Source organism: Ambystoma mexicanum, chromosome 2q (assembly GCF_040938575.1).
Source record: "Ambystoma mexicanum isolate Mex_15411 chromosome 2q, UKY_AmexF1_1, whole genome shotgun sequence".
Taxonomy (NCBI): domain Eukaryota; kingdom Metazoa; phylum Chordata; class Amphibia; order Caudata; family Ambystomatidae; genus Ambystoma; species Ambystoma mexicanum.
This window is the reverse complement of record NC_090924.1, coordinates 1,071,271,444-1,071,297,745: the sequence shown is the minus strand read 5'-3', so window position 1 is coordinate 1,071,297,745 and position 26,302 is coordinate 1,071,271,444. Positions and strand designations below refer to the sequence as shown.

The window sequence follows — 26,302 nt, the reverse complement described above, 5'->3', positions numbered from 1 at the left end:
AGAATGCTGCTAATACGAGTTGGAATAATGCGCTAGTGTGCTGACCAAATCTTAGACTATTATTACATAACTACTAACGGTGCAACGGTAATGCAAACGAATGACAGAGTCCATGAGCAGGATATGAACCATAAAGTCTAGGAGCAGTGTTATTGGCATACATAACAAGGCTACACATTACTTGGTGGTAGCGGTCTTCAGCTACGTGCTGACCAACATAAAATCAATACAAAGGAACGCAGTCTAATAAAGGTTAGTTGGGTGTGCACCGCAATCCATCCTGGCGAATGTGCGGAAGGCAGTGCAGACATCAGGGCAGCAGTAGTGGGCGTAACAAAGCGAATCGTCATGTGTAAGCCAGATGGTTGATGTACACAGCGTTGTGCAAGTGAAAGTTGAGGGGAGTGCAACGATTAGTCTGAAATAGGTGACTGCAGGCGTTTTTGCAGCACTGGAATGATGTGCAGAAATGTACTTGGGGAGAGTTGGAAGACCAAGGGCTACTCGTCCCTCTGCAGTCTGACGCGGACAGGCGCAGACAGGCCCTTTTGCTGGTCCCTTCTGCAATGGGCGCTTCTTACGCCTCACAGTGGGGGCAGGCACTGATAATGGAACGAGCAGCCAATTATGGGCTAGGAGGCTGGCTCAGGCTGCCGAGGCATCGTGGCCATGCAAATAATGCAGTGGCCATTGACCTCGTTGTAGGCAATGGCAAGGATGGTGAAGACATCAGAAAAACAAAAAAATGGGGCAAGCTGCACGATATTGGCAATACCGTGATCCTGAGGTGAGCGGATTGCTTATTTTCAGCAAAATTGGCAATTTTCAACTGGCTGGTAGGGATCTCACTGTCGGGGTGACTGGTTCTCCATAGTCAACGGGAGGTCTGCGGGTGGAGGGGAGGGGTCTCCTGCCCTTCTCCTCACGACAAGCGGACAAAAATGCTGTTGTTGTAAAACCAACGAACAATGATAACCGAAGAAATGTGAAATGCATAAGAAGTCCTGGCAGGGGAGTACAACAGGTGATCTACAAAGAGACTGTTACGTTTTGCTTGAACAAGAACTTTGAGAGTCCAGTGACTACACAAAGGAACTGTTAGCTAAAGAGACATGTTTGCCATCCTGTTTAAGAATCCAGTGGAAGGTGACCACCCTTTGGATCCAAGGGTCTTTACCTTGGAGATCATTTTTGTGGAGTTTGTCTCATACTTTTGCTTTTGAACACTTTTTGCCTTCAAGTTAAAGACGTTTCCTTTCACCCTTTTTTGTTTTGCTTTGATGGTCAGAATGGGACTTTTTGGACACAAGGGGGCTTTTCAGTTACTGACCTGCTGACACTGACAGAATCTTAGTTTTTAGTTTCAAAGTAGGGAAGTGCCTCTTTAGAGTAGGACTAGAGCAGTATTTTCCCCAACACCTTTTTGTTTAGTAAAATGTCTTCTCTTGAGAACATGACAACTTTGTGTGTGGCTTTCATTTCTGACCACTCGGAAACCACTTTATATCTTACTTTGCTCACATGGAACAAAAAGGACTTGGGTCTCAACAGTACAGGATCACCACTGGTAATGTATCGGTCACAGCAGTAGAAGCGTCACTCTCATAGAGGAGGAACGTCACGGGATAGATCATTACAAACACCCCCAAACTGAAAAGGTAACATGAGCAATCTAGGTTCATTTGCATAGAACTAAAACAGTATAGGCCACAGCAGTCCAAATATACACCACAAATAACATGCGTAACAGCGGCTGAGCGATCCAAGCTCTGCTCACGTAGAATATGATAATAGAATATGGAATCCCCCCCCCCGCCCAAGGCTTGGCTGATCTTTGCAATCTCTCCTTTTCCACTGAAATGTTCCCAACTGCCCTCAAGCACTCCCTTGTGCACCTTCTGCTCAAAAAGCCCTCTGCCGACCCCTCCATTCCGACAAACTACTGTCCTATCTCCATCACTCCTTTCCTGGGCAAACTCCTGGAGAAGCTGGCCATCTCTCAGCTGACCCTCCACACTGAATCTATTGGTTGCTTCTATGACCATCAATCTGGCTTTAAAACATCAGAGGCACAGAAACTGCTCTTCTTCTGAACACTCATGAAGACCTGCTCTCAAATCTTAAAACTAACACTCCCTCTGTCCTCATTCTCATTGATCCCTCCTCTGCCTTTTACACGGTTAACCACAACATCCTGGTCACACGTCTCTGACACCCTAAGAATCACAGGCCAGGCTCTGGCTTGGTTAACCTCCTTTCTCTCCGACTGCCCATCCCAGGTGGAACTTGGAGCCTTTCTCTCGACTATAGATCTCTCAATCTGTGGTGTTCCACAGGGATCTAACCTGTCCCCCTGGTTCTTCAACATCTATATGGCTGCCCTGGCACGTGTGATTGACACTTTCACCTCTAACTTCCAGTGTTAAGCGGATGACACGCAACTATCTTTCAGGCTACCCTCTGCCGCTTCCTCCTTCGCTCAGATCTGACTTTCTGTCTGCAATTCAGTCATTGTGTGCTGTGAAGAACCTCTGCCTCAATGCCAGTAAGACTGAGATTGTTTGCATTGGGGCCCCTGCTCCCGCTTTCCCACTTTCACTCTGGCTGGCCTCCTTTGGCCCTGTGCCCACACCCACCTGCGGAGCAAGAAAGCATGGGGTCATCTTTGACTCCTCTCTCCTTCTCTCACATCTTGGACATCTCATAAAAGTATAAATATCAGCTTCAAGTCCTCAGAGGTGCTCTACCTTTTCTAACTTCCCCCAGCGGCTCACTGTCTCCAGAGCTCCAGAGCCCTAGTTCTCTCTAGGCTGGACTATTGCAACAGCTTCTTTCTCAACATCCCATCTGCCCTGTGCCCTCCAACTCATCTAGAACAGAACCGCAAGTCTTATCCTTGGCCTCAAGCAGAGGAACTGCATCTCTCCGCCGCTGAAATCCCTTCACTGGCTTCCCGTGGCTGCAAGGATCAAGTTCAAGACCCTCTGCATTGTTCGCAAGGCTTTCTGGGGCCTGGGACCTATCTACCTGCAATGCTGCCTACCTAAATACTGTCCCTTATGAGCCCTCCGCTCATCTACCTCCAACCTGCTGTGAGTGAGACGGTTCCCCAAGCAGAGATTTGGAGGGAAATCCTTTTTCCCTCAGCAGGTGCCTCCCTCTGAAACAGCCTCCCTGCCACCCTCCTTCTTAAGCCTGATCTTCTTAAATTCTGGAAACTCCTCAAGACCTTCCTCTTCCTTCTCTCTCCCTCTACCCTGCTAACCTAGTTCTCTGCTCTTCCCTGCTCGCCTACTTTCCTTACAGCTTGCTGACTAGCCGCCTTGTATACCTCAGAGTCTCACAGGTCTGTGGCACCCCTGCAAGTCCCCTTTCGCACTTGCCTCAATGCCCCACACCCGGTGCATTTGAGAAATAACCCAAGAGAGTGGCTCTCTCTGCACTTACCCCAGTCTCCACCGACCAGGTGCACTTGGACCCCACCCACTGTGATCTGTACGCACCGTGCTTGAAGATCGTGTCTGTTCTCGCTTGTCTTCAGCCCTTAATTGCTTTGGTAAAACTGCAGAAACACAGTCAGGCCTATTTGCTGTATGTCAAACTGTTAAATGTATTTTTACACACTTACTCTGCCTGTGCTGAGACCATTAGTCTCAGAATTTCAAGAGCTCTGAGCGACTGTTGTTTTTTCCTTATGTTCCCACCCTCCTTGAGCGCTTTGAAACACTTGCCTGTGGGTCGGCGCTTTATAAATGAACAATACCATACCATACTAGAAGGGGGAGCACCACTCACATTGAACAGTGCAAAGTCCTCACAGATGTAACTAATACAGCATTGGTAGCGACTAGTTCAAATACGTAGGCTAACTCTGCTTCTGGAATCAGAAAAGCTCCACATAGTAGGAATTTCATGAACTGTAATTAGAAGGAATTGAACCTGAGAACAACAAATTATTTGTGTGCCAATTCCCAGCCTCTCTACAGTCGGTTGAATTCCTAAAGCATGGAGCAGAAGGGGATGATAATATTACAGGAGTATAGGTCGCTCAATACGCTTTTTATTATTCCTCTTCAAAGCTCTGCACATTTGATCTCTTCTCTTTTGTATAGATTTACATTTTTAAGACATAATGAAACCTGGCCCATTATACAGCAAAGCAAACATGACTTGTATTATGCATTTGAGGTTCGATAGCACAATTGTCTTTTGATGATTAATGAAAGTCCTAATTTCTAGGAACTAGTACTGCTTAATGGTATGCAAGTGTTGAGATATGATGATGCACAGTGGGGAAGTGTTCAATGCGAACATCTATATCTAATGTTGTGCGCAAATGCTGTCTGGCCCAAGTTAGCCTTACATCCTTCAAAGGTCTGTAAACTATCGACTGAAGTAATAATTGCAGAGGAATCCAGCAAGAAGTGCTACATGCACATTTTAAATACTTATCTGAATTACCACTACAGCGACATGTTTTGCAGTTTCTATTTCATTTGCAAATGTAATCATTTCATCATTTTAACAGTGCTTGCACTGGGTGTAGAGCCAGGTTTTAGTGTAGTCTTGAAGATTTGAAAGAGGCTTTGACCCCTGTGTTTGCTGTAATGACAATTGCTCACCCTTGAACGAGGGCCCTGCTGCTACAGACCATCTATAGTACAATTTACCACATTGACCAAGTTAAGGTTTAATGGATGTTTAAACTAGACATTAGATAATTATCCATGCCCCAGATAAGGATTTGGGAGGGAGTATTCTACACATTGTTTTTGTAGTTGGAGTGTAAATTAAATTGTAATAGTAAAGATGATTTGGGCAGAGTATGGGACAGGCAACCAAAACATGACTAAACTTCAAAATACATAGAACACATAACCAAAACAGCTGTGAAGCAAAGATGTCTGACTTCAAATTCCTTACGTTTGCGTAAAATGTTCTTCCACACATTGTGTATGAACACACCCCAAAGCTACATGTGTATGATAAATGCACACAACAAAGGAACTCTGAAAAATACTTTTGTGCAAAGCAAGCATTCATTGAAAAAGCATACTTTGTTAAATGAATACTTACCAATAGTAACTAAGATTTCCATTTGATTATTTCTAATATCCCAAATACTAGAAAAATAAATCTGCATGTTCATGAACATCTACTGACACAAAACACAGCAGAAGGTGAACAGAAGGCAACTACTCATTATTTCACTGAGTGCCGTTTCTGACAGCTTAGAGAAAAATGTGTTTCCCATTGTTCGTTCATGGCCTGCAATTGCTTCCATGCAGATAAGATTCAAAGGATGTCTTCTGGTTTCTTTCAAGTCATCTACCCTTTGAATTGAGTTTAGCTTTCAACTCGAGCAGTTAATGATATGGAAAAAGAAAGTGTCCTATTTGCAAGATTTTAATGTGCAAAAAGGCCCTGTAAAAAATCTGGAGGTTTCACTATTTGCGAACATTGTTTTCGAGGATTCCAAAAGAGATAGTTGACGGTGTGTGATTTATATTTACTTTTCTTGTTACCTTTCTTAAGAGGGCAAATCAGGGCGTTGTGGCTTGGTGGGATATGATCCTAGGGTTTGAATCCCAGACTAGGTCTTGCTACTTTATTTTGGATAAGTTGTAGTTGACTTAGTTGATTTGTATTCAGCAGTATGTAGGCACTGTTGCAATAATCTTTTGTGAGGGTGGCTGCTCTGTGACCTTAATTTATTTGCATCATTTCCAAGTGGGGAAAATTATCCCAGGGATGTGTGGAGCTGGAAGTGTGTTTATTTTATTTTTTTGGGTCAAATAATCTATTTGGGGCTCTAGTGCGAGCTTGGTATCCAAAATTACACCCAGGTTCTTCACTTGATCAGAGACGATAGGCGCTGTAACCACAAGAGGTGATCTTCTGAACAGCAGTGTTGTAAGGGAAGGGATCCAGGAAAAAGAGGAATTAGTGGTCCAATACTAGATTTTCTGGAGGATTTTGGTGACCTAAGGTGAGTTATCAGGTTCAATTGCAGCTGTGAGTATGTGATGAATTGACTTCTGCCCTGCAAGAGTACAAGAATGAGCTGAGGCTAAAGCGCCTACTCAGGCACACACTTCTACAAACCAAGAGCTAACACATTCAGAAAGGTAAACCAGGCAGAGTTATGAGATCTTCCTACTTTGCCTTTTGTAGGTCACTGCAGCTGTCAAGACTGCATCAGTGACCCTTCAACCTGCTCTGTGCCACTGGGGAGCAGCCTCTGCAGATCGGGCTACTGGTGCAGCAGGGCACAACTGTTCACTATGCTTTTGGCATGGACCCTATGAATGGGAGGTCTGATCAGATTTCCCTTACTGAAATGGAACTTTCAGTCTATAGTTGAAACACTTTTGAGAGATGTTGGAGGATGTGTGCTAGGGGCATAATATGGACTTTAAACAGTCATAGGAACAAGCTGTAGCCCTGGGGAAGTACACAAGGGAAGTTGGTTGAGCTAAAGTTCCCCATTTGGACCCTCAGGTTGCGATCATCTCAGTAGTGAGTGATTGAATCCAAGGCGGTACCATTTTATTGCCATTTGTATTTTAAATCTTTGTATTAGCGTCAAATGGTGGACCTTTCTGCCGAAAAGTCAAGGAACATGAGGGCTGTTGGTAAAGAGCTTTTTTTTAAACTTTTTTTATTATTATTGCAATAGCAACAAAGAGCATATAAAGGTCAACAATGACAAAAGATAAATATAGAAAGAAGGAGTCGAACAAACCAGTCCCCCCCCCCCGGTATCACAGCACCCAAGAGCCTCCCTGTGCAGCCGCCTTTCTCCCTTGAGGTCTCAACCGAAGATGTCCAGGAGTTTACGTCTTTGCGGGCACCATTGTTTCCGGAAGTCCCCCTTTAAGTATTCCAAGGTCTCTCCCCAGTCTGCGCGGAAGGACTCCAGTTTATTGTCTGCGGCATATGTGGCCCACTCTAGCGCAACAATGTCCCAGATTTTCCTCAGCCAGTCTTGCTCCGTAGAGATCGCTGCCCCCTTCCACCTCTGCGCAATGAGGGTTATCGCCGTCAAAGTGAACATCACTGACGCCTTAGTGCGCCCGCTTCCTATGCCCTCCCCCTCCAAACCACTCTTCCCCAGCAGAATCTCCCGAGGATCCCAAATGGCACCCCCCCCCCAAACGCCTGGGCAGTGGCCCGTTTGATTTCGTCCCAGAAAGGTTGGATGACGGGACAATCCCACCATATATGTGAGGCCGTGCCCCTCTCCCCGCACCCCCTCCAACACTCCCCCGGGATAGCAGGGTACATAGCATGAAGACGGTCGGGGGTGTAATGCCAACCCATCAAGCACTTATACCAAACCTCCCGCACCTGGATGGCCTTCGCAATCTTGGGGATCCATGCCCACAGCCTCTCCCAGTCCGTCTGATCCATTAGGACCCCCGAGTGCCGCTCCCAGTCCGCCATATATGCCCAACCCGTGCACGGGCGGCCCTTCTCTAACTGCTTATACAAGGCTGAGATAAGGCCCTTAGAGCCCTCATGGGAAGTTAGGAACTTTTCAAAGTGGGTCAGCTCCCTAGTGGCCGCCCGCCTCATGACCGGAGACATCACCCAATGCCTAATTTGGAAATACCGGTGCCTCTCCCTCTCTCCCAAACTAAACTCCTTCTTGCATTCCTCAAATGTTTTCACTCTATCTCCGATAAACATATCCCTCAGGGTCTTGCATCCCCCCTCCTCCCAAACCCGAAACGCTCCACCCTCCATTCCCGGAGTGAAATCCCCGTTCTGAAAAATAGGGGTGAAAGGCGATGGAAAAGTCATGGTCCCCCACTTCCCAGCCATCCGCTACACTTTATGTAATATCGCTCAAATAGAGGTGCGAAGGTCGCAAGCGTCGCGGGAGCCAAAGAACCTCCCCCAGATGATGCCGAGCCACCACACGGTCCATCTTCACCCAATGCTTCAAGTACTCTTTCGAAAACCATTCTTTAATTACCCTGAGCTGTGCCGCATCATGGTAGCGACGAAAATCGGGGAAGGCCAGGCCCCCTCTCTCCCTGGATGTCAAAAGCTGTCTGGATAGTCGCGAGACCCTCCCCCTCCACACAAAGCCCCCTGGTCAACCTATCCAGCCTCTGAAAGAAGCTCTCCGGGACCCTCAACGGGATGGCCTGGAAAAGGTAGAGCAGCCGGGGGAGTATGATCAGCCTAAGAACAGCCCCCCCTGCCCAGCCAAGAAAGAGGGAAAGCACCCCACCTCCGTAAATCTTTTTTGATGGCTATGAGAGCCGGCTCGTAATTCGCGCCGTACCAACCAACCAGCCAGTGAGGGGGTGATCCTCACTCCTAGGTACCGTAACCCAGAGGGGCTCCACTTGAATCGGGACAGCTCCCTCACCTCCCTCGCCTCCTCTCCACCCAGCGAGAGATTCATCAACTCAGACTTCTGGAAGTTAACCCGTAAGCCCGAAACTTCTCCAAAAGTAGATAGCAGCGCAACGCAGGCTGGGAGAGATTCTCTCGGCTTGGTCAGTGTGAGCAGCATATCGTCGGCGAAGGCCGCTACTTTATGCTGCTCCCCACCGAAGGGAATCCCAGTGATTTCTGCTGTCTGGCGTATCGCCAACAGAAGTGGTTCTAAGTAAATGGCGTAGAGTAACGGGGAAAGGGGGCACCCCTGTTTTGTCCCCCTCCGAAGCCTAACAGACCGGGACATCTCCCCATTAATTAGAATGCGGGACGTGGGGTTTTTATAGTTTGCAACAACCAGGTTAATAAATCCTTCCCCTAGCCCCATTTTCTCCATCACCTGGAATAGGAACGACCACTCCACCCGGTCAAACGCATTCTCGGCGTCTAGCGCTAAGAGGATCGCCTGAGTGGGTGTCTTACGGGACTTCTCTACTAAATGAGCGAGCCTTCTAATGTTATCAGCGGTTTGCCGTCCCACTACAAAACCCGACTGATCTTGGTGAATCAGAGAGGGAAGATGCTTCTCTAGGCGCCTCGCCAAGAACTTTGTAAACATTTTTGCCTCTGTATTGATAAGAGCGATAGGGCGATAAGAGGTACATTCCTCCGGGTCCTTCCCAACCTTATGAATGAGGGTAATCTTGGCCTCCTCCATCGTCGGGGTGATTCCGCCCTCAGCACAAAACGAGTTGAATAACTGCGTCAGATGCGGGACCAAAAGGTGGGAGAACGCTTTATAAAACGAGGCAGGGAAGCCATCGGGGCCCAGAGCCTTGTTCCGGGGGAGGGAGACAATAATTGATCTCACCTCATCCTCGGTGATAGGTCGGCCCAGCTCCTCTGCCACCTCCCTGGAAACCCGTGGAAGGGGCAAGTTCCCCAAGAACTCCCGCTGCGGGAGAGGGGCCGGTTCCTGAGAGGAGTAATGGGCCTCATAAAACTCGACTACTCTCTCCTTTATCTCTTCAGCACAAGTTAGTCGCCCACCCACTTGGTCCCTAGGGGCCATGATTACCCTCTGTTCCCTTTGCCCCCTCAAGAGGCGGGCTAGGAGGGGGCCTGCTTTGTTGGCTTTAGCGTAAAAGGTTTGCCTCATCCTCAGCATAGCTTCTTCCGCCTTCTTATTTCTCAAAATCCCTAATTGACCCTCTGCCAACCTATACGTTTTAAAGACCTTCCTCATGGGGGTTTCCCGCAGTTGGGCTCTAGCCTCTCCATCTGGGTCTCCAGCTCCCTTAAACGTTTAGTCCTCTCCGCCTTCAAGGCGATGAGGTCCCCTCTCAAGGTAGCTTTAAAAGCACCCCACCTGGTGTTCAAACTCGTGTCCGTGGCCGTGTTTTGCGCAAAAAAAACCTGAATCCTGTCATCCAGCTCTTTGCATATCACTGGGTCCCTTAGAAGCTCCCCCGGGAATTTCCATCCCCACACCCCGGGCCTGCGCCTCCCCAGCCTCCGGTCCATTTGTACTACTCTATGATCGGCGATTCCTAGAGGGCCCACCTCCATCGATTCCACCCCTCCCATTAGACTAGCGGAGATCCAAATATAATCAATTCGGGATTGAGACTTGTGGACATCAGACAGGAATGTGAATCCCTCCTCGCAGCCAAACATCGCGGAGGCCAGCCCCTGCCCATCTTTCCCCCAGTTGGGGGGAGGCCACGCTACTCCCCCACCCCTCTCCGCGTCCAGAGCGGTCTCCAACCCTATCCCAGGCCAAATTGAAGTCCCCCATCAAAATCACCTGGTCCCTGGCGAAATTCTCGATGATGTTCAGGGTATCTCGTAAGAACTGGTCTTGGCCCACATTTGGTGCGTATATAGACGCAACGATATAGCAAGAGTCCCTTATAGTCCCCCTTACCACCACATATCTCCCGTTACTATCCCTGAGAACCTCATGCAGCTTAAAGTCAATACTCCTTCCAAAGGCAAGGGCTACACCCCCCCCTTCGTAGGGCCAGACGCGAACCATATCAGGGGAAAACCCTTGAGACACAACCGCGCCTGATCCCGCCTCCTCAGGTGAGTCTCCTGCAATGCTAACACATCTGGCTTGTGAGACCTAACAAATTGTGCCAGCTTCATACACTTAAGGGGGGAGTTAAGCCCCCTCACATTATGTGTTTGCCACTTAAAGATATCGAGCGGGCATATTGTGCTGTTACTGGGTGACCCCACAGAGGCTCGGAATGAGATCTGGCCACCATCCCCCGCTTCCTGTCTGGAACGGGACCCCAGTCCCCACTCCACTCCTCCGCACTCGCCCGCGCCCCCACAACCAGTACCGCAGGGCATCGCTTCCCTGTTGGGTGCTGTGACCACCAATCTTCGGGCCTTTTCTTCCTTGCTTTATCTCCCACGGTCGGCCAAGCCCAAGGTCTGACCCTGTCCTCTTGAAATGATTGGGTCGAGCGGGGTCCCCAGCACCCACCCCCTCTCCCTATAGGTCAAGGTGGATGACCGCTCCGCCTCCTGCAGAGAAGTGGCCCTCCTTTGAACACCCTCCCACTCGAACACCAGCCCGAATGGGAAGGTCCACCTGTACCTGACATTTTTCCTAGCGAGTTCTTTGAGGACAGCTCGCATGGCCCTCCTTTTCAGTAGGGTACTGTTCGCCAAATCCTGAAATAAGGTGATCTCCTGGCCCTTATATTGGACCGGTTCACGGCGTCTTGCAGCACGCAGCACTGCCTCCTTTTGGGCATAGCGCGCAAACGCAGCCAGAACATCCCGGGGTCTAGCGTCAGGGCCGCGGACTAGCCAGCCCACTCTGTGCACCCGGTCCAGCTCTATTGCCTCTGGGTCCTCCTCGCCTAGCAAGTCCATGAAAATTCTCTGAACTTCTCCCTTCAGGTCCCTGTCTGCCACCGACTCCGGCAAGAGTTTAATTCTAATATTGATCCGCATCGACCTATTTTCGAGGTCCTCCAGTTGAATTTCTAGGTTGCGAGTCGCTAGGTCTAGGCGATCGGTAGCCTCCCCGTTGGCCGTTCCATCCTTCTCCACTTCCTGCAGGCCCCTCTCCAATGTGTCCGTTCTTTCCCCCAGGAGGGCCACCTCCTGTTTCAGCTCCCTCAGGGCCGTATTCAAATCGGACGCAGCAGCTGAAACTGATCCTGAAAGGTTCTGGCTAAAGTCTCGCTTAGGGCATGCATCTCACCCTTGAGGTCCCCCCTCGTCAGAGGTTCCCGACTCCCCGCCTCTTCATGGGCCGCGTGCATGGTATGATGCCTATTAGTCGCTCCATCATTACTCGCATTGCTCGTGCCTTCCATCGCCGACCACATGTAGGGGAGGGTACCAGGGGGGTCCCCCGACCGCTGGCTGGAGCGCACCGCTCTACTCCTAGGCTTGGGGGGGCATCAGCTCCTTCACACCTCTGGAGGGCCCGTCAACGCGGGAGAAGGAAGTACGCCCCCTCCCAGGCAGATCACTGTACACACCAGGTCCCTCTCAAAGCGCCGTGAGCACCTCCCCTCCACAGTCAATCCCCCGTGGGTGGCAGTAATTACTGCGGTGTCAGTGGAGGCCCCCTCCCGGGGTTGTCTCAGCCAGGGGGTCCCACCCCCAGCTCAGCTCCTTCACCAGAGCAGCTATTCCCAGGGGAGCTCCACAGCCGTCAGAGTGGGGAAGGAGCCCGGTGCACAGCTCTCCCGCCCCCCCCCCGCGTGTCACACACCGGGTCAGGGCCCACAGAAGTCCGTTCTCCCGCCTTGTTGACTTGGATTCTCTCCTGAGGGTGGCCGGACCAGTCAGACCGCCCCCTACCGTCCGGAGCGGGGCCAAGGGGGGGTCGCCTCCAACCCTCACCCCCCCCCCCCCGAAGGCTCACCCGCTCCTCACCTACTCGGGAGCCTGGCACTCCACTCCGGCGCTGTGAGGAGCACAGCGCCGCGCCACTATGCCGTTGGGGGAATCCGGCCGCACTCCTCACTGCAGGACAGTCCAGGTCCGTTCCGGGCCGGCCCCTCTCTCCAACTGGTGCTCCCGGGCCGTGGGACCGCGTCGGGCCATCCCGCTCAGGCGGGGGCGCCCTCCAAGCGCCGCTACTGCACTCTGGGGGGGGGCAGACACCGGGGGGGCAGGCCCGCCCCTCCCCCCACGCCGGGGGCACTCTCACCCGCCAAGGACTGGTCGCTGGTTCTCCTTGCTGCAGGCGGAGCCGCTCGCCCGCGGCTGCCGACACTCGCCGCCGCCTCTATAGTAGAAACGGATCCGCGGCACCCGGCGCCTCACGCCGAAAAACAGCCTCGCCCAACGGAGCTCTGCCCCACATCAGCTGCCGATCGCCCTCGGGGGGTGGTGGGTCCCGATCGGGGGCCTCAGGATGAGGGAGCGGCCGTCGGCACGTCTACTCGCTGCCGGCGGCCATCTTGAATCCGGTAAAGAGCTTTTAACATTTTCTTTTTCTTGAAACGGAGGCTTTCTTCTGTACTCCTTTCGACTCCAGACACCTAGGCTGGATGCCAGGGTTTGGGGTTGCTGTCCGATCTGTTTCTGGTGATCAATGTTGGTTGGAATTCTGGCTATTTCATTTTGAAAAGGTCCTAGCCAGAATATTAGCCAGTTCTGAGGGTTTGGGTTGATTACTCGTGCACTGGTTTTTGTTAGCAACTTGTACATTTTAAGTACTTCCTTAGTCTTGCATTGTGAAATGGAGATGCAGTTTTGATAACCTATATTTTTATTTCTTAGTCTAATGGTAACCTTCTATACGTTTTATATTCTAGACCCAGTTAAACTGTCTCCGCGTATTCACAATTCGCAAAACAGTTTTCACAAAAGCAAATGCTGGTAGTGGCCCCGCCCATACTAGTTTGCAAACTGCCAGGCCTGGCAGTGTACCTCATGTCAGAAGCTGCAAGCCAACGGTAGACACTGGCTTCACATTGGCTGTAGCTTTGCCTCCCATTCAGGCATTGGCACACTTTGGGTGGGTGGATGGGGATAGCCTCCATTCCTTTCAGCACCAGAGCAGAATGTAAAAAATGCTGGTAGAGGAGAGTCAAAAGTATGTTTAGTATCAATTCATTGAATATGGTTGCGGACAGACCATAATGGTAAATGATAATGTTAAATTGGGATTTATTGCAGCTCTTTAATTTGGATGACTGTAACTCAGAGGACAATATAGAGTGATAGATGAGAGATTGACTGTATTGGAGGGATGAAATGATATGGGTCAGTAGAATAGGAAGTGAGTCGTCTAGGTGGGGGCTTGCGTAACTGTTAGCCTTCTCCTTTTCCTACCTGTCTTGATATGTTTTTTGAGTTGATATGAGGGACTGTGGGATACCAGATTGTTTCTCTTTGTTGTTACTGGCACATGGACAGATGGGCGGCTGGTATAGTCATTGTATGGCAGTAGGGGTCATGCACCAAAATGCTGATCGGATGTTTCGTCTGGTCTGTCGTTTGGGGATGATTCAGAGAAATGTAATCGCCGAGGGCTTACCATAAGCCCTCGGCGAAAGGGCGAGTCGTCTCTGTTGTGCTGCTGGATTGGTTCGACTGCATTGCGAACTGTGATTATTCTACGGACCTGACTTCGGACCCGGAGACTGCGAGGTGCGTGTGCCTTTAAGGGTGAGTCAGCTGACTTCTGCAGCCGCCCTTATCTAGGCCGCCTCAACGCCCTTGCGGCGTAAGCCCTCGGCGAAAGGGCGAGTCGTCTCTGTTGTGCTGCTGGATTGGTTCGACTGCATTGCGAACTGTGATTATTCTACGGACCTGACTTCGGACCCGGAGACTGCGAGGTGCGTGTGCCTTTAAGGGTGAGTCAGCTGACTTCTGCAGCCGCCCTTATCTAGGCCGCCTCAACGCCCTTGCGGCGTAAGCCCTCGGCGAAAGGGCGAGTCGTCTCTGTTGTGCTGCTGGATTGGTTCGACTGCATTGCGAACTGTGATTATTCTACGGACCTGACTTCGGACCCGGAGACTGCGAGGTGCGTGTGCCTTTAAGGGTGAGTCAGCTGACTTCTGCAGCCGCCCTTATCTAGGCCGCCTCAACGCCCTTGCGGCGTAAGCCCTCGGCGAAAGGGCGAGTCGTCTCTGTTGTGCTGCTGGATTGGTTCGACTGCATTGCGAACTGTGATTATTCTACGGACCTGACTTCGGACCCGGAGACTGCGAGGTGCGTGTGCCTTTAAGGGTGAGTCAGCTGACTTCTGCAGCCGCCCTTATCTAGGCCGCCTCAACGCCCTTGCGGCGTAAGCCCTCGGCGAAAGGGCGAGTCGTCTCTGTTGTGCTGCTGGATTGGTTCGACTGCATTGCGAACTGTGATTATTCTACGGACCTGACTTCGGACCCGGAGACTGCGAGGTGCGTGTGCCTTTAAGGGTGAGTCAGCTGACTTCTGCAGCCGCCCTTATCTAGGCCGCCTCAACGCCCTTGCGGCGTAAGCCCTCGGCGAAAGGGCGAGTCGTCTCTGTTGTGCTGTTGTGCGGGGAGTGCGGCCAGGACAGGGGTTATCGACTGCAGTAAAGCGGGTGTGACTAAACTGCTGCCTGCAACCCATAACCCTGCGGAGTCTGTTAAAATGAGCCGCAGAATCGAACATGCTGGGGCAAGTCCATCCAAACGGCCAAAAACACGAGCCCAATGTAAGAACTGGACGCCGATAGGGGAGGACACAGAAGAACCGGTGCAGCTGGCCTATGCACTCACAGACCAGGTAAGCTACCCAGTAACCACTCCACCATCATCCAACAGTCCACTACAAATACATAGTGGTGATAATTATGGAACGGATGCTGAAAGTATAAGTGTTACGTTACCAAAGGATAACACAAAGGTAACCGTTATCCCGCTGTCGCCTGTTCCGACTACTATGCATAATCCTATCACATGCTCGCTTACACTGATGAACGTTGCGACCTTGAATAGTGCTAGCATGGATCAAACAGGAGAAGTCGATCCCTTATGTGAGCAAGAGCACAGTCGATTTCGCGGATACGCTGGGACTGCCGTTGTTGGCAACACTCAAACAATAGAGGGGATAGGCGAAAATAGTGGATACTGTAGCCAACTAAATTTCACACAAAGTTCAACTAATGACAAGCAAGGCGAAATCGCTATCGTTGTACAACGCAAGGTCCCAGTGTTAAAAACTCTAGCCTGGAATTGCTACAAATCACTAACTGGCACACAACAGGAAGATTCCGTGTATCAAACACAACGTCAGGAGCCTGGCACGCAATCCACACATCAGACACACTTAGATCTCACCAGCATCCCCCTATCTACTGGTCCGGTAAAGTCAAGATCAGTCTACTACAGCACACTAGAAACCCAAAGTGATAAAGCTCTCTCTAAACAAATACTTAATGACGATGTACTAGCTCACTTAGATGAGGAGGTGTTTTTACCGCATTCCAATGCGCTGAGCACAGTAGTTCCAAACACGACAACAAATACTGATGTCCATACTTTCCGAAAGCAAGACGCGACTGAAAACCGTCGTAACTCACTGGAAGTAGTAAACAAACTGCTGTCTGATCTAACCCGAATTAATAAAACACGTGCCCTGAGGTGCGACCCAAACATGATACCAACAACTTCACTACAAATTACAGGACATTCAAATTTGGACAACTCCACACATGAAGTACGGTCGTCACTTACTACAACTCAAAGAACGGGGTTCACAAAACGAAGTAGAAGAGATGTAAGCAGTATTGAAAGCTTAAGATGCTCCCAAAGAAAAAAATCGAAATGGGAAAGCACTGTGAGGCGGTCTTCGCCTTTTGCAGAAAGAACAATAAGGAACAGCAATTTAAACATCAACTTGGACACACAAGACTCGATTTCCTCCTCCACATCCTCCGATTCTTCAGTGGACGAACCTTACTTAAAGAAACAATCTCAGGCAAAGGGGCATAAAACCAAAATTGCCTCGCAAGACAGGCGTGCCCAAGATCACAACAGGGCCCCTCCTACAACGAATCCCAATTGGATAAGCGATATGCAAGCAACCATTCTATCATCCATGGCCATTTCTCTGGCCCCCTTCACAAAACTATATGAACATCTAAATGAAAACACTAAAGACCTCTCAACATTGGTAGCTATTTTAAACACAAAAATTGTAGCCGTGGAATCTAACTGTGACCTGACAAAAGCTGCTCAACATGACCTAGCCCTTAAGCAAGATCACATGATGACTGCGATAACGGCCCAATTAAAAAACAACAATATGGACAAAAAACTTCTGGCTGAAGTGGCAAGGGAGGCCTTGAGCATCTTTAAACATAAACATATTACAAAAGAAGTCACACAATCAAGCTGCCCAAGCAGTGTGGTTTGCCTCACTGAGCAGGCGGAATCAGAGACTCCACGTAACTACGACACCTCAAAAGCCACGACCACAGAATTGTTAACAGGATCTGACCACCAAAGCATTGAAAATAAAGGCGACGAATTTCAAAAGCCTAGCGAAATCAGCTCGTTTGACGAAGCACTGAGCGCTAGTAAGGCCATGGACAATCTGGCCCTCGCAAACCCACAGATTGCCTCAACATCAGATGACAAATACGTGGGTAACCAACCACCTGATGAGAGATGTGCAAAGAATGATATGACAGAGGATTCGACACGAGTCGCTCCTACACCACTTGCTGAGCCACTGTCATTGATAACAGACGTATCTAACTCTGGCCAAGCATCTACTAACTCAGATACAACGAAACCCTCTGTGTTCGACATTTTTAAGAACACACAAGGGCAAAATCGATCAACCGCGGCAACTACTGCTGTCAACAAGCAGATGACAAAGAAAACAAAAAACCAACTCTCAAAAAAAACGAAACAGACCAACAACTCAAGAAAATTCTTGCGCAATCTGAAAACGGTAAACGTCATTGTGAACACAAATGATCGTAACGAACGAACACAAGCCTGCTCGCAGAAAAATAAACCTGAGAATAACACAGAGTCAACTGAAGAGCAGGTGGCTGAGCAACTCGAACAGATAAATCTGTCAACGTACGATGACGAAGCTCTGTCCCAGGACATCGAACTGTTGGAGACCGCAAGGTCTAACGCAGAAACGGCAAAAGAAGAGTGTCTTTCAGATGATGGGAAAATTATTCAAGAGGAACTGAAACCTCAAAATAATCCGCGCATTTGTATAATTACCGAAGAAGTTGATATCAGTACTGTAACGGCTGTGGCTCACTCACCCATATTCCTAACAATGGAGGAAAAACGAAACAGGTTATCTAAACTCAGCACTGCCACAAATGACACGAAAATCGCCACGGAAAAGTTTAACGAAAAACCACATACTGTCACCTACTTCCCTAAAGTGACACCATGTAATAACACGAAGAGATACGTGGGCCCTCGAAAGAATGCCCAGAAAGCTTCAGTGGACAAATCAGAATGGTTCAGTCCTCATAAAGTGACCTTGGAAAGAATTGAAAATGTAGACAACTTGATTCTAAATCGACACAACGTGCTGTATTTGTTCCAACTAATCCCTAGTTTAAGAACGATTCAGTCTGAGGACTTGAAAATCGTTGAATTTTGCGACGAAAAAAGGAATGACAAAGTGACCCTACATATGAAATCAAATATAATCTCGGAGATTATATTGGAAGCTAGCTCCACTTTACTATCACTAGGGTTTGATACTTACAGAACCTGTGACCAAGGTGAGGAAGAAACGTCACAGACCGCTCAAAAGTTTGAGTACAACAAATCTACCCTTGAAAGAACAAATGCCAAAGATAACGGTAAAGACGCACAGATAACTACCTCTGAGTTTTGCAACAAGGAAGAAATACGTATGAAGCAAAATCGGCAAATACAAATAACAATCGACGGGTCATCTACTGTTAAGAGTAGCTCTGAGGCCAACCAAAAAAAGAATAATGAGAGGAATGAATGGGATTGGATGGCGGCTGCACTAAACGATAAGTCAAACTTATAATGCCAGGTGCGCGATAAAAAAGAGTTAATTAAACTAGGATCCTGGAACACAAGAGGTTTCAGTCATCTCTTTCACACACCTTGGTCACATGATCTGGACTTGATTTGTTTGCAGGAAACTTGGCTAGCTGACACTCCCATTATGCAGGACTTTGAAATTGTATTCAACCCTGCAATAAAACAAGACAAAGGAAGACCAATGGCTGGACTGCTGATTGCGGTAAGGAAAGCAACGGGCCTGCAAATCGTCTCAGCAACTAACGTTTCACCATTCATTCAGACCGCCAAGGTGACATTCCTAAATGGCACTAATAATAAATCAGAAGCTCTGAATATCATCAACATCTACTGGAACCATGCTAGGACAGAAACACAACAGTTTATTGATCAAATAACAACAATAATAGACGCCCTTTTTGAAGCTATAGAAACTCCAAATTTGATTATATGTGGAGACTTTAATATAAACTGCCTAAAGCATGTAGATGTGAAAAATGAAGAGAAAGTAGTAACTAATGTCTGTAAAAAAACAGCGACAAAATGGTCACAGGAGATGGAAGCAAGAAGCATGTTTATGCTGAATGGAAATACGACAGGTGATATTCCAGCAAACGCTACATGGAACAGACTAAATCAACAATCCGTCTTGGATTACATATTTGTGTCAGAGGCCCTTCACCTACGAACAACTAAGTTTGAAGTTAAACCAATGGCCTACAGTGATCATGATATGGTGGTAATGAACCTAAATGTATCAAGTATGACACTGCCTGACCACTGGTCATGGCCTGTATTAGTTCGATCGAGTAGAATACGGCTCGAACTTGCAGACGCAGAGGTAATCAAAATTGTGTCTAATCTAAACTCGGCTATAAACGAGGTCGAATACTGCCACCTACTGACCGACTTCACAGAACATAAACAAGGTCTTAGGAATAAAAAATTTAAACATACACACAGTTTCGACTTAAAAATGCAACAGCGTAAAAGACTGATGCGTCACGACCTGCGAAACATAGTTACGGGGGATAAAGACGCAATGGTCTTAAAGAAAAAAGCAATCAAACAAACTTACAAGAACTGGTGTAAGTCTCATAAAGCAATCATGCTTCAAAATGACTCAGAGGCTATGTTGACAAATCTACGAAACAAAAATTCTGCGAACTTCTGGAAAACTATAAACAGCAAATTTGCCCCGCAGGATGCTATGCAGGCAAACTGTATTTCGGAAGAAACTTGGACTTCCTTTTACACCAAAATGTTCAGTGCGAATGGGCTTGTGAAAGATGATGTCCACTCAAATCTAGTGACCTGGGAGTTAAAGTTTGATCGACACGACATTTTAACTACAATAAAGCGAGCAAACGCATCGAGAGCACCTGGCCCTGATGGCCTCACGAACTATACGATCAAGCGTAACCCAGAAGCGTGGTCCAATTTCTGCATGACCCTGTTCCAAAGAATAGTCGACAAGCGACTATCGCCAACATCGTGGAAAAGTGCCATAGTGGTCCCAATATTCAAAAAAGGCAATAGAGCCAATCCTGGGGACTACAGACCTATCGCCTTGTTGGATGTAATTGGTCAAATCTACGCGACACAACTACAGCAGATGTTGGTAAGGTGGGCAGGAGAAAACAACCACATTGATCAAAGGCAAGCTGGTTTTGTGAAGGGCGTGGGGTGTGGCCTAAATTTGCTAATATTGAATCTGTTTAAGATGGAAGCAATAAGACGAAATACAAAAATACACCTAGCCCTCATAGACTTTTCCCATGCCTTCGATAGTATCGATCGAGGAATTCTATGGAAAAAATTAAGAGCCTGGAAGTGTCCGGAAAGTTTGGTTGAAGCAATCAAGGAACTACATTCTAACACAAATATCAGAATACGTTTGGACCGGCAGGGGACCTTATCAAAGCCTATAGAAACCTTTAAGGGCGTGAAACAAGGATGTCCTCTGGCCGCTGCAATTTTTAATTTGTTTTTGTCCGACGTAGGAGAAGCCTTTAGCGAAATCTCCACTTTTCCACCAAAGATGAATGGCACTCACGTGAGCTGGCTCGTATACGCGGATGACCTCATAATTCTAGACATGACTTACATCGGTCTCCAACGAAAACTAGACGCCCTGGAAACATACGCACATCAAAATGGACTGGTGATTAACAAGCAAAAGTGTGAGATAATAACACTCCAAAATTTAAGATCCGTGAAGAAAAAACAAAATAAACAAAATTGGTACATAGAAAAGACAAAGTTAAACACTGTCTATGACACACGATACTTAGGCATGAGAATAAGTTCCAAACTAGACGATGCACCGTGGGCAGAAGTTGCAAAATCAAAATGTAGACAATTAGCATGCCAAGCAGCTATCATTAACAGACAGTTTGGAAAATTTTCGCTAAAACCAACGATTGATTTCTATCGACAAAAAGCTATGCCAGCAATAATCTATGGGGCCGAAAATGCCCTAGGATGCTCCCACAAGCTCTGGAATACTCTAGAAAATATTTTTTGGGTAAGAGTGCTACACTTACCCCGTGGCACGCCAACAGTATGTATTAGATATGAATTGGGGCTAATATCTATCCATGCTAGGGTGTGTTGGAACATTCGATGCCTCTTCAGGAAATGCTCATTAAACACACCTGTGCTGCAGTACGAAATACTAAAAACAAAACAGGATCTCGGTTGCTCCACCTTAGCACTATGGAAAAAGTACTGTACTGAGATATTAGACCTGTATGATATTAAGCTATCAACGTTATTGGAAAATCCGATGCTAGCGAAGAAAAAAGTATGGAGCTCAGATTGGCACTTAACATGCGAACAAAGACGGAATTGCAGAATGATGGCAGATGTCCCAGGGGAGGCCAGAGCGCATGGGAGTTTGCAAGCTTACTTGACGCTATTTCCCAACGCGCAAGCTAGATCGATCTACCTAAGATTCAGACTAAACTTAATGGACACCAAAGAGCGCCGTCATGCATACAACCCTACCACAGAGTTATGGTGCCGCTTTTGCAAAACTGGAAACGAGACGTTGAAACACCTTACACTCTTTTGTTCTAACCTACGTACACTAAGAACTCGCACGTTTGGTCCGGTGTTTGCAAAAATGCAGACACGGTGTGCGGATGATTGGTGGGAAGGGATATTTGAAGGTTCAAACCGCCCGTTGATGTTTGCTTTAATAACATTTCTGGAGGAACTGAATAAACGTCTAAACACAGATTTAGAACAATAGCTTCGGAACATTATACTCAATGACACCCCAAGGAGAAATCACTTGTATCTACTGTGTAATGATGATAATTTGCACCGGTAAATGACTATTCTTAGGAGTTTGAAGAAATACATGGAGAGGGTTTAATTTGAATTTGAAAGAAGTTGTGTCGCGTGTTGCGCTTGCCTCACGGGCATAGCTTTGGGTTGTGGCTATTTCCTTCTTTTTTTTTTAAAGGTTTGTATAAATCGTATAAAAATAAAAAAAAAAAAAAAAAAAAAAAGAAATGTAATTAATTCCATTTTTATAGGCCACCTAAAATCAGCGGAAAAAAATCATCTTGGTTAGGCGACCTACAAAAAAAAGAGATCATTACATAAATGCATGATTTCACATCAGTGCGCTGTAGTGGGATTTTGACCTGGCATGTCGTGGGTGAACTTTAAGTCTGTGGCCTTGATAAGGTGTTTTCTAGCATGACAAGTTCTGTGGCAGGGCACACTCTAACTCCTGTAGCTAACCAGTATATCCACCTTCAGGACGGACGAATATAGCACATCAAAACAAAAACCTTTTTTAAAGAAGTTGGTTGTGCCATTACATAAGAAAATAGCAGTCATCTTGTATCTTCTTAACCTTTTCTGCTACTTCCCGCTGCAGATGCAGGAGATCTGTAGTGTTGATGGTCCTAAATAATTCTGTATCAACTCTCCTCCTTTCATTCCACAAATAGGCTGCCAGTGTTGGATGCTCTCAAAATTCAGATGTAAAGACAGGAGGGGGGTGTCTGTACTCCTGCTTTCTATACAGCAGAAGAGCGGCACAGAGGATCCCAGCCAAGATTCTCTATTTGGTAAAACGTGGGCAAGCAGTCGAGGCCTAGCTTCTCAGGAGGTGATTCAGGTTGGTTCTTAAGTACAGTGTAGTCCCCAAGCACCCGCAAGGGAATGTCCACACACTGTATTAGTTAAAACACAGTCTTTATATAAATAAGGTTCAAGTTATATACACAATCGCGATAATACGCTTTGTGCTCTGACAATTCTAAAATGGTAAATACATACAATTCTAGGTGGTACCACAATTACTCTGATTCCATTAATATGTATCAACTGTACTCCGTTCAAATAGCATACGAATCAACACAGCAAAACGATATCAGCCGTAGACTTAGGAGGAAGACAAGTTGGTTAGACAATTGGCAGAATACTGAGCCCCTTCCACTAGGCACAATTCTGAATGAGGTTCCCCCCCACCTGGGCAACCTGTAAATGAAGATACACCACAAGTCCTGTCCATGTATTGTCTATTAGAGTCTTATCTTCTATAATTCTGCAACTCAAATGTACTTTTTGTTGTAGAGTTCTTTGTCGGGGAATCGACCCGCCCTTCTTGAGTGCACTCCGTTTCAGGCAGGAGCCACGGGTTGTCGAACTTCCGAGATGTAGAAAAGGTGAATGGTGTTGTTGAGGCAGCAGCTTCGGTCCTTGCGGTGCTCATTGACGATCGGTCGAAAACGTCCTGCAACAGGGGAAGCGTGCAGTGCACCTTGACAACGATGGTTTGTTGCCGTAAAGCGTCAGTGAAGAACTTTGACCCAGCAAGGGCGTCAGGTCGTCGGCGAACGGGACGTGACCACGGCTGGCTTCATTAGCTTTGTCGGCATCTCTGTGGTCTTCGGGTGGCGGGAAACCCACCGGCAGATTCTCCTAAGTCGTCGACTGCCTAGACTTTCTTCAGCAGGACGAAAGCGGTCGACGATGATGAACAAGGGAGTCATTGAATCAAATGTGCTTAGGCAAAGGGAGCATGGCGGGTCTGGTCGGTGACAGTGGACGGCTGTCTGGTGCTTCTCTTCGTTCTCCTCGGCGGTCCCCTTCTCCTGTCGGCAGCCTTTCGTAGGTCTGTCTAACAGGGATCTTTGGCAAAGATCAGCTGGTGCACGATGGTCCCTCTTAGCTCGGGGAGAGGTCTCCTAGCCAGGTCCTCTCTTGGATCAGTAACTTGAAGGCACAACAGCTTTCAGATTAGTGAAGGACTGCCGCAGAAGTTCTTCCTCTTCCAGTGGGCTTCAAAGTTAAGCATCAGTTTCATGGTCCGTTTCTACTTCAGCTTCTGAATGATTTATAGCAGTGAGAGGCCCCCAGATATACTGTTGATCTCACATTCACTCTGCTGGGTCACACTCAGGCAACCAATCACTCAGAAGGGCAGTCAGGCAGCCTAGAAAACAAGACAGAACTCATTATAAAAAGCAATAAAGGACAAGGATTCAGAGGCCCTTTCCTTCTGATGCATTTCCAGCATCACAAACCTTTTAGTAAAAGAACATTTCAGAATGTTTTTTTCCAAACATGTATTTAAAATTTGGAAGAAAGAGCAAACAATGTTTTGTTAAATTCCAATCCATATTTTCCTTGTTATTCCACAACATTACATTCACTGTTAAAATCTGTACTGCTTGTTTTATTTCTGTGCTTATAGCTTCACAAAAGAAACACTGGAAGGAAACAAATGGTCTGTGAGTGCTTGGGGGAAGATGAGTCCTCAGATGTGTCTGATCACGAAGCCATGTGCTTCCCAGGCCCTCTTCCCTAACAATGACAGAACTCGCCCCTATGCCTCAGGTGTTGCCTCATAAGTTTAGGTCTGATCTATTTGTGTTTTTATTACAGCTCACACAAAGATAATTCCACTTTATGAGTAAAAATAGGATAACGCAGAAAGGGAATGTAGTGAATATGAGGATAACACATCAGGGAACATAATCAAGAAGTTTAGCCTATTTGAGCAACATTTGTTCAATTAAGGTTAGCCAACACTAAACAAACTGCAATGGTAGAGAAAGTTTGTTTAGTTTAACTTTTTATTAACGCACCAATTTTTGTTTGGTCTTCTGCATTTCTAGTCATGCGTGCACTTACTTGCAGTGTTTGCCATCGTGTTTTATGAATAAACCTTGTTCCTGATATGTTTGTGATAATAAATATTCTATTTTCTGCAGCTGGAGGGCTCGTTTCCTGATACAATGACTAAGTGTGCAGAACTGCTGAATGGAAATATTGATGTGGATTTTGTGGACATCAATGTCGGCTGCCCAATAGACTTGGTGTTTAACATGGTAAAACATTTTCTTTCAATCGCTTACATTTTTGTTGTATCTTCTACAGAGGTCCTATACGCAGAAAAGTAGCTTCCGAGCTCAAATGCATTGTGTGATTTGTACATTTCTCAGACTAGGAGAGACTGGAGAGAATAAAAGCCCAGGGCTAGCCCTCAAAGCCACTTTGTATGAGGCTGCAGCCCTGCCACCATGAACATGCATTGTGGTTAATGTAATGGTTATCATGAAAAAGATTTCCATTTTCATTTCCAAAAAGCCCAGTGCGATTTTGTTTTCCTGAACTCGGACCATGGCAACTGTGAGAAACCTGAGGGTATCCTCACACCTACTCGCCTTGCATCCTCTTCTCGGGTGGGCCACGAAAGGCCATCAATTTTGGATCGTGACCCTGGGGCGGTGAAGTAAGGGTGGATCACCTGGGTGAAGGATCCTTGGGGATTGGGGAGAGGATATCCACAGGCGAGACATGGTATCCCCGTTTCCCTTATGAAAACCAGACCAACCCTCCCCCGGCCTTTATGGGATACTGTAACGCATATCCCCACATTTTCCATCATTCAACACACTTTGGTACTGGGATGAGGAAGAGGCAACTAAGAGTGATGAACACTAGTAAGCCATTTCACCACTCTAGTACTGAGACAATGAAGAGGCATGCAGAGTACTGTAAAGGTCAGGCATGTCCCTTAACTATGGTCAGGCTGTTGGACTAAATGACCACCACCTGTGGTCACTTAGTAAGCCCAATGGATATAAAATTGGGGGCTATTGACAAGAAAAGGGGACACACAGCTTGTTGTATGTGGAGCCGGAAGCTGCTGAACCAGAGAGACAGGAGCGGGAGACGCAAGTGAGGGAAGCTGTATTAAGCAAGGACCAGACACGCAAGAGCCGAGGTAGGCTCAGCGAAGGTCGGGAAGTCCTATGCACCCTCCGTGTCGGGCGCGAGCAGGAACTGTGGGGCGCCGAAGCACTCCAGTCATCGCGGACCTGAGGGAGAGCGAGCAGCACTCTCCCCGACCTCTGCGAGAGAAGAGCAGAGGCCGTGGAAGTTGGAAAGGCACAGCGAGGAAAGGAACCAAGCCAACAGGAGTTGCCATCTGAAGCCGGTAAGTGCAGATGGGAAACGCTCCGAAGCACTCCGAAAACTTGCAATAAGCTTTCTTGAATTTTCAAACATTGTTGAAACCATCCTAAGCACTTTTGAATACTGAATCAAGTGCTTATAAACTTGAAATTAATTGAAGCTAGTTTCAAGGGTGAAACAGATAACTTTTGAATACCGAACGGACTGAGAGCATTATTGAATACCGTACAGAATTAAAAGAACATGGAAGAATGATTGAATAAGCATTTCTGAATGCCGCACAGAGACCAAACAAATAATGAGCCTGTTTTCAGTGAAATGAAACCAATGCTGTGCAGGTGGCAAACATCACAGAGTGAATTGATTGAAATACAAGTGTTGACAAAGAAAGTAAAATCCTAACAAGGGTGAGAGAAGAGAAACAAGTATTGACACAAGCCAAGTTGTCAAGGTATAACAGGGTAAGAGGA

The 26,302-nt window shown here is 47.4% G+C and overlaps 1 protein-coding gene across 1 annotated transcript in view; it reads left to right on the top strand.

The window, feature by feature from the left end:
* Positions 1-26,302, top strand: part of DUS3L (dihydrouridine synthase 3 like) — a 947,437-nt gene that overhangs the window by 540,731 nt on the left and 380,404 nt on the right. Inside the window, exon 7 of the mRNA XM_069648414.1 lies at positions 24,626-24,742. Coding sequence (XP_069504515.1) covers positions 24,626-24,742 — 117 coding nt within the window. The remainder of the gene's footprint in view (positions 1-24,625; positions 24,743-26,302) is intronic.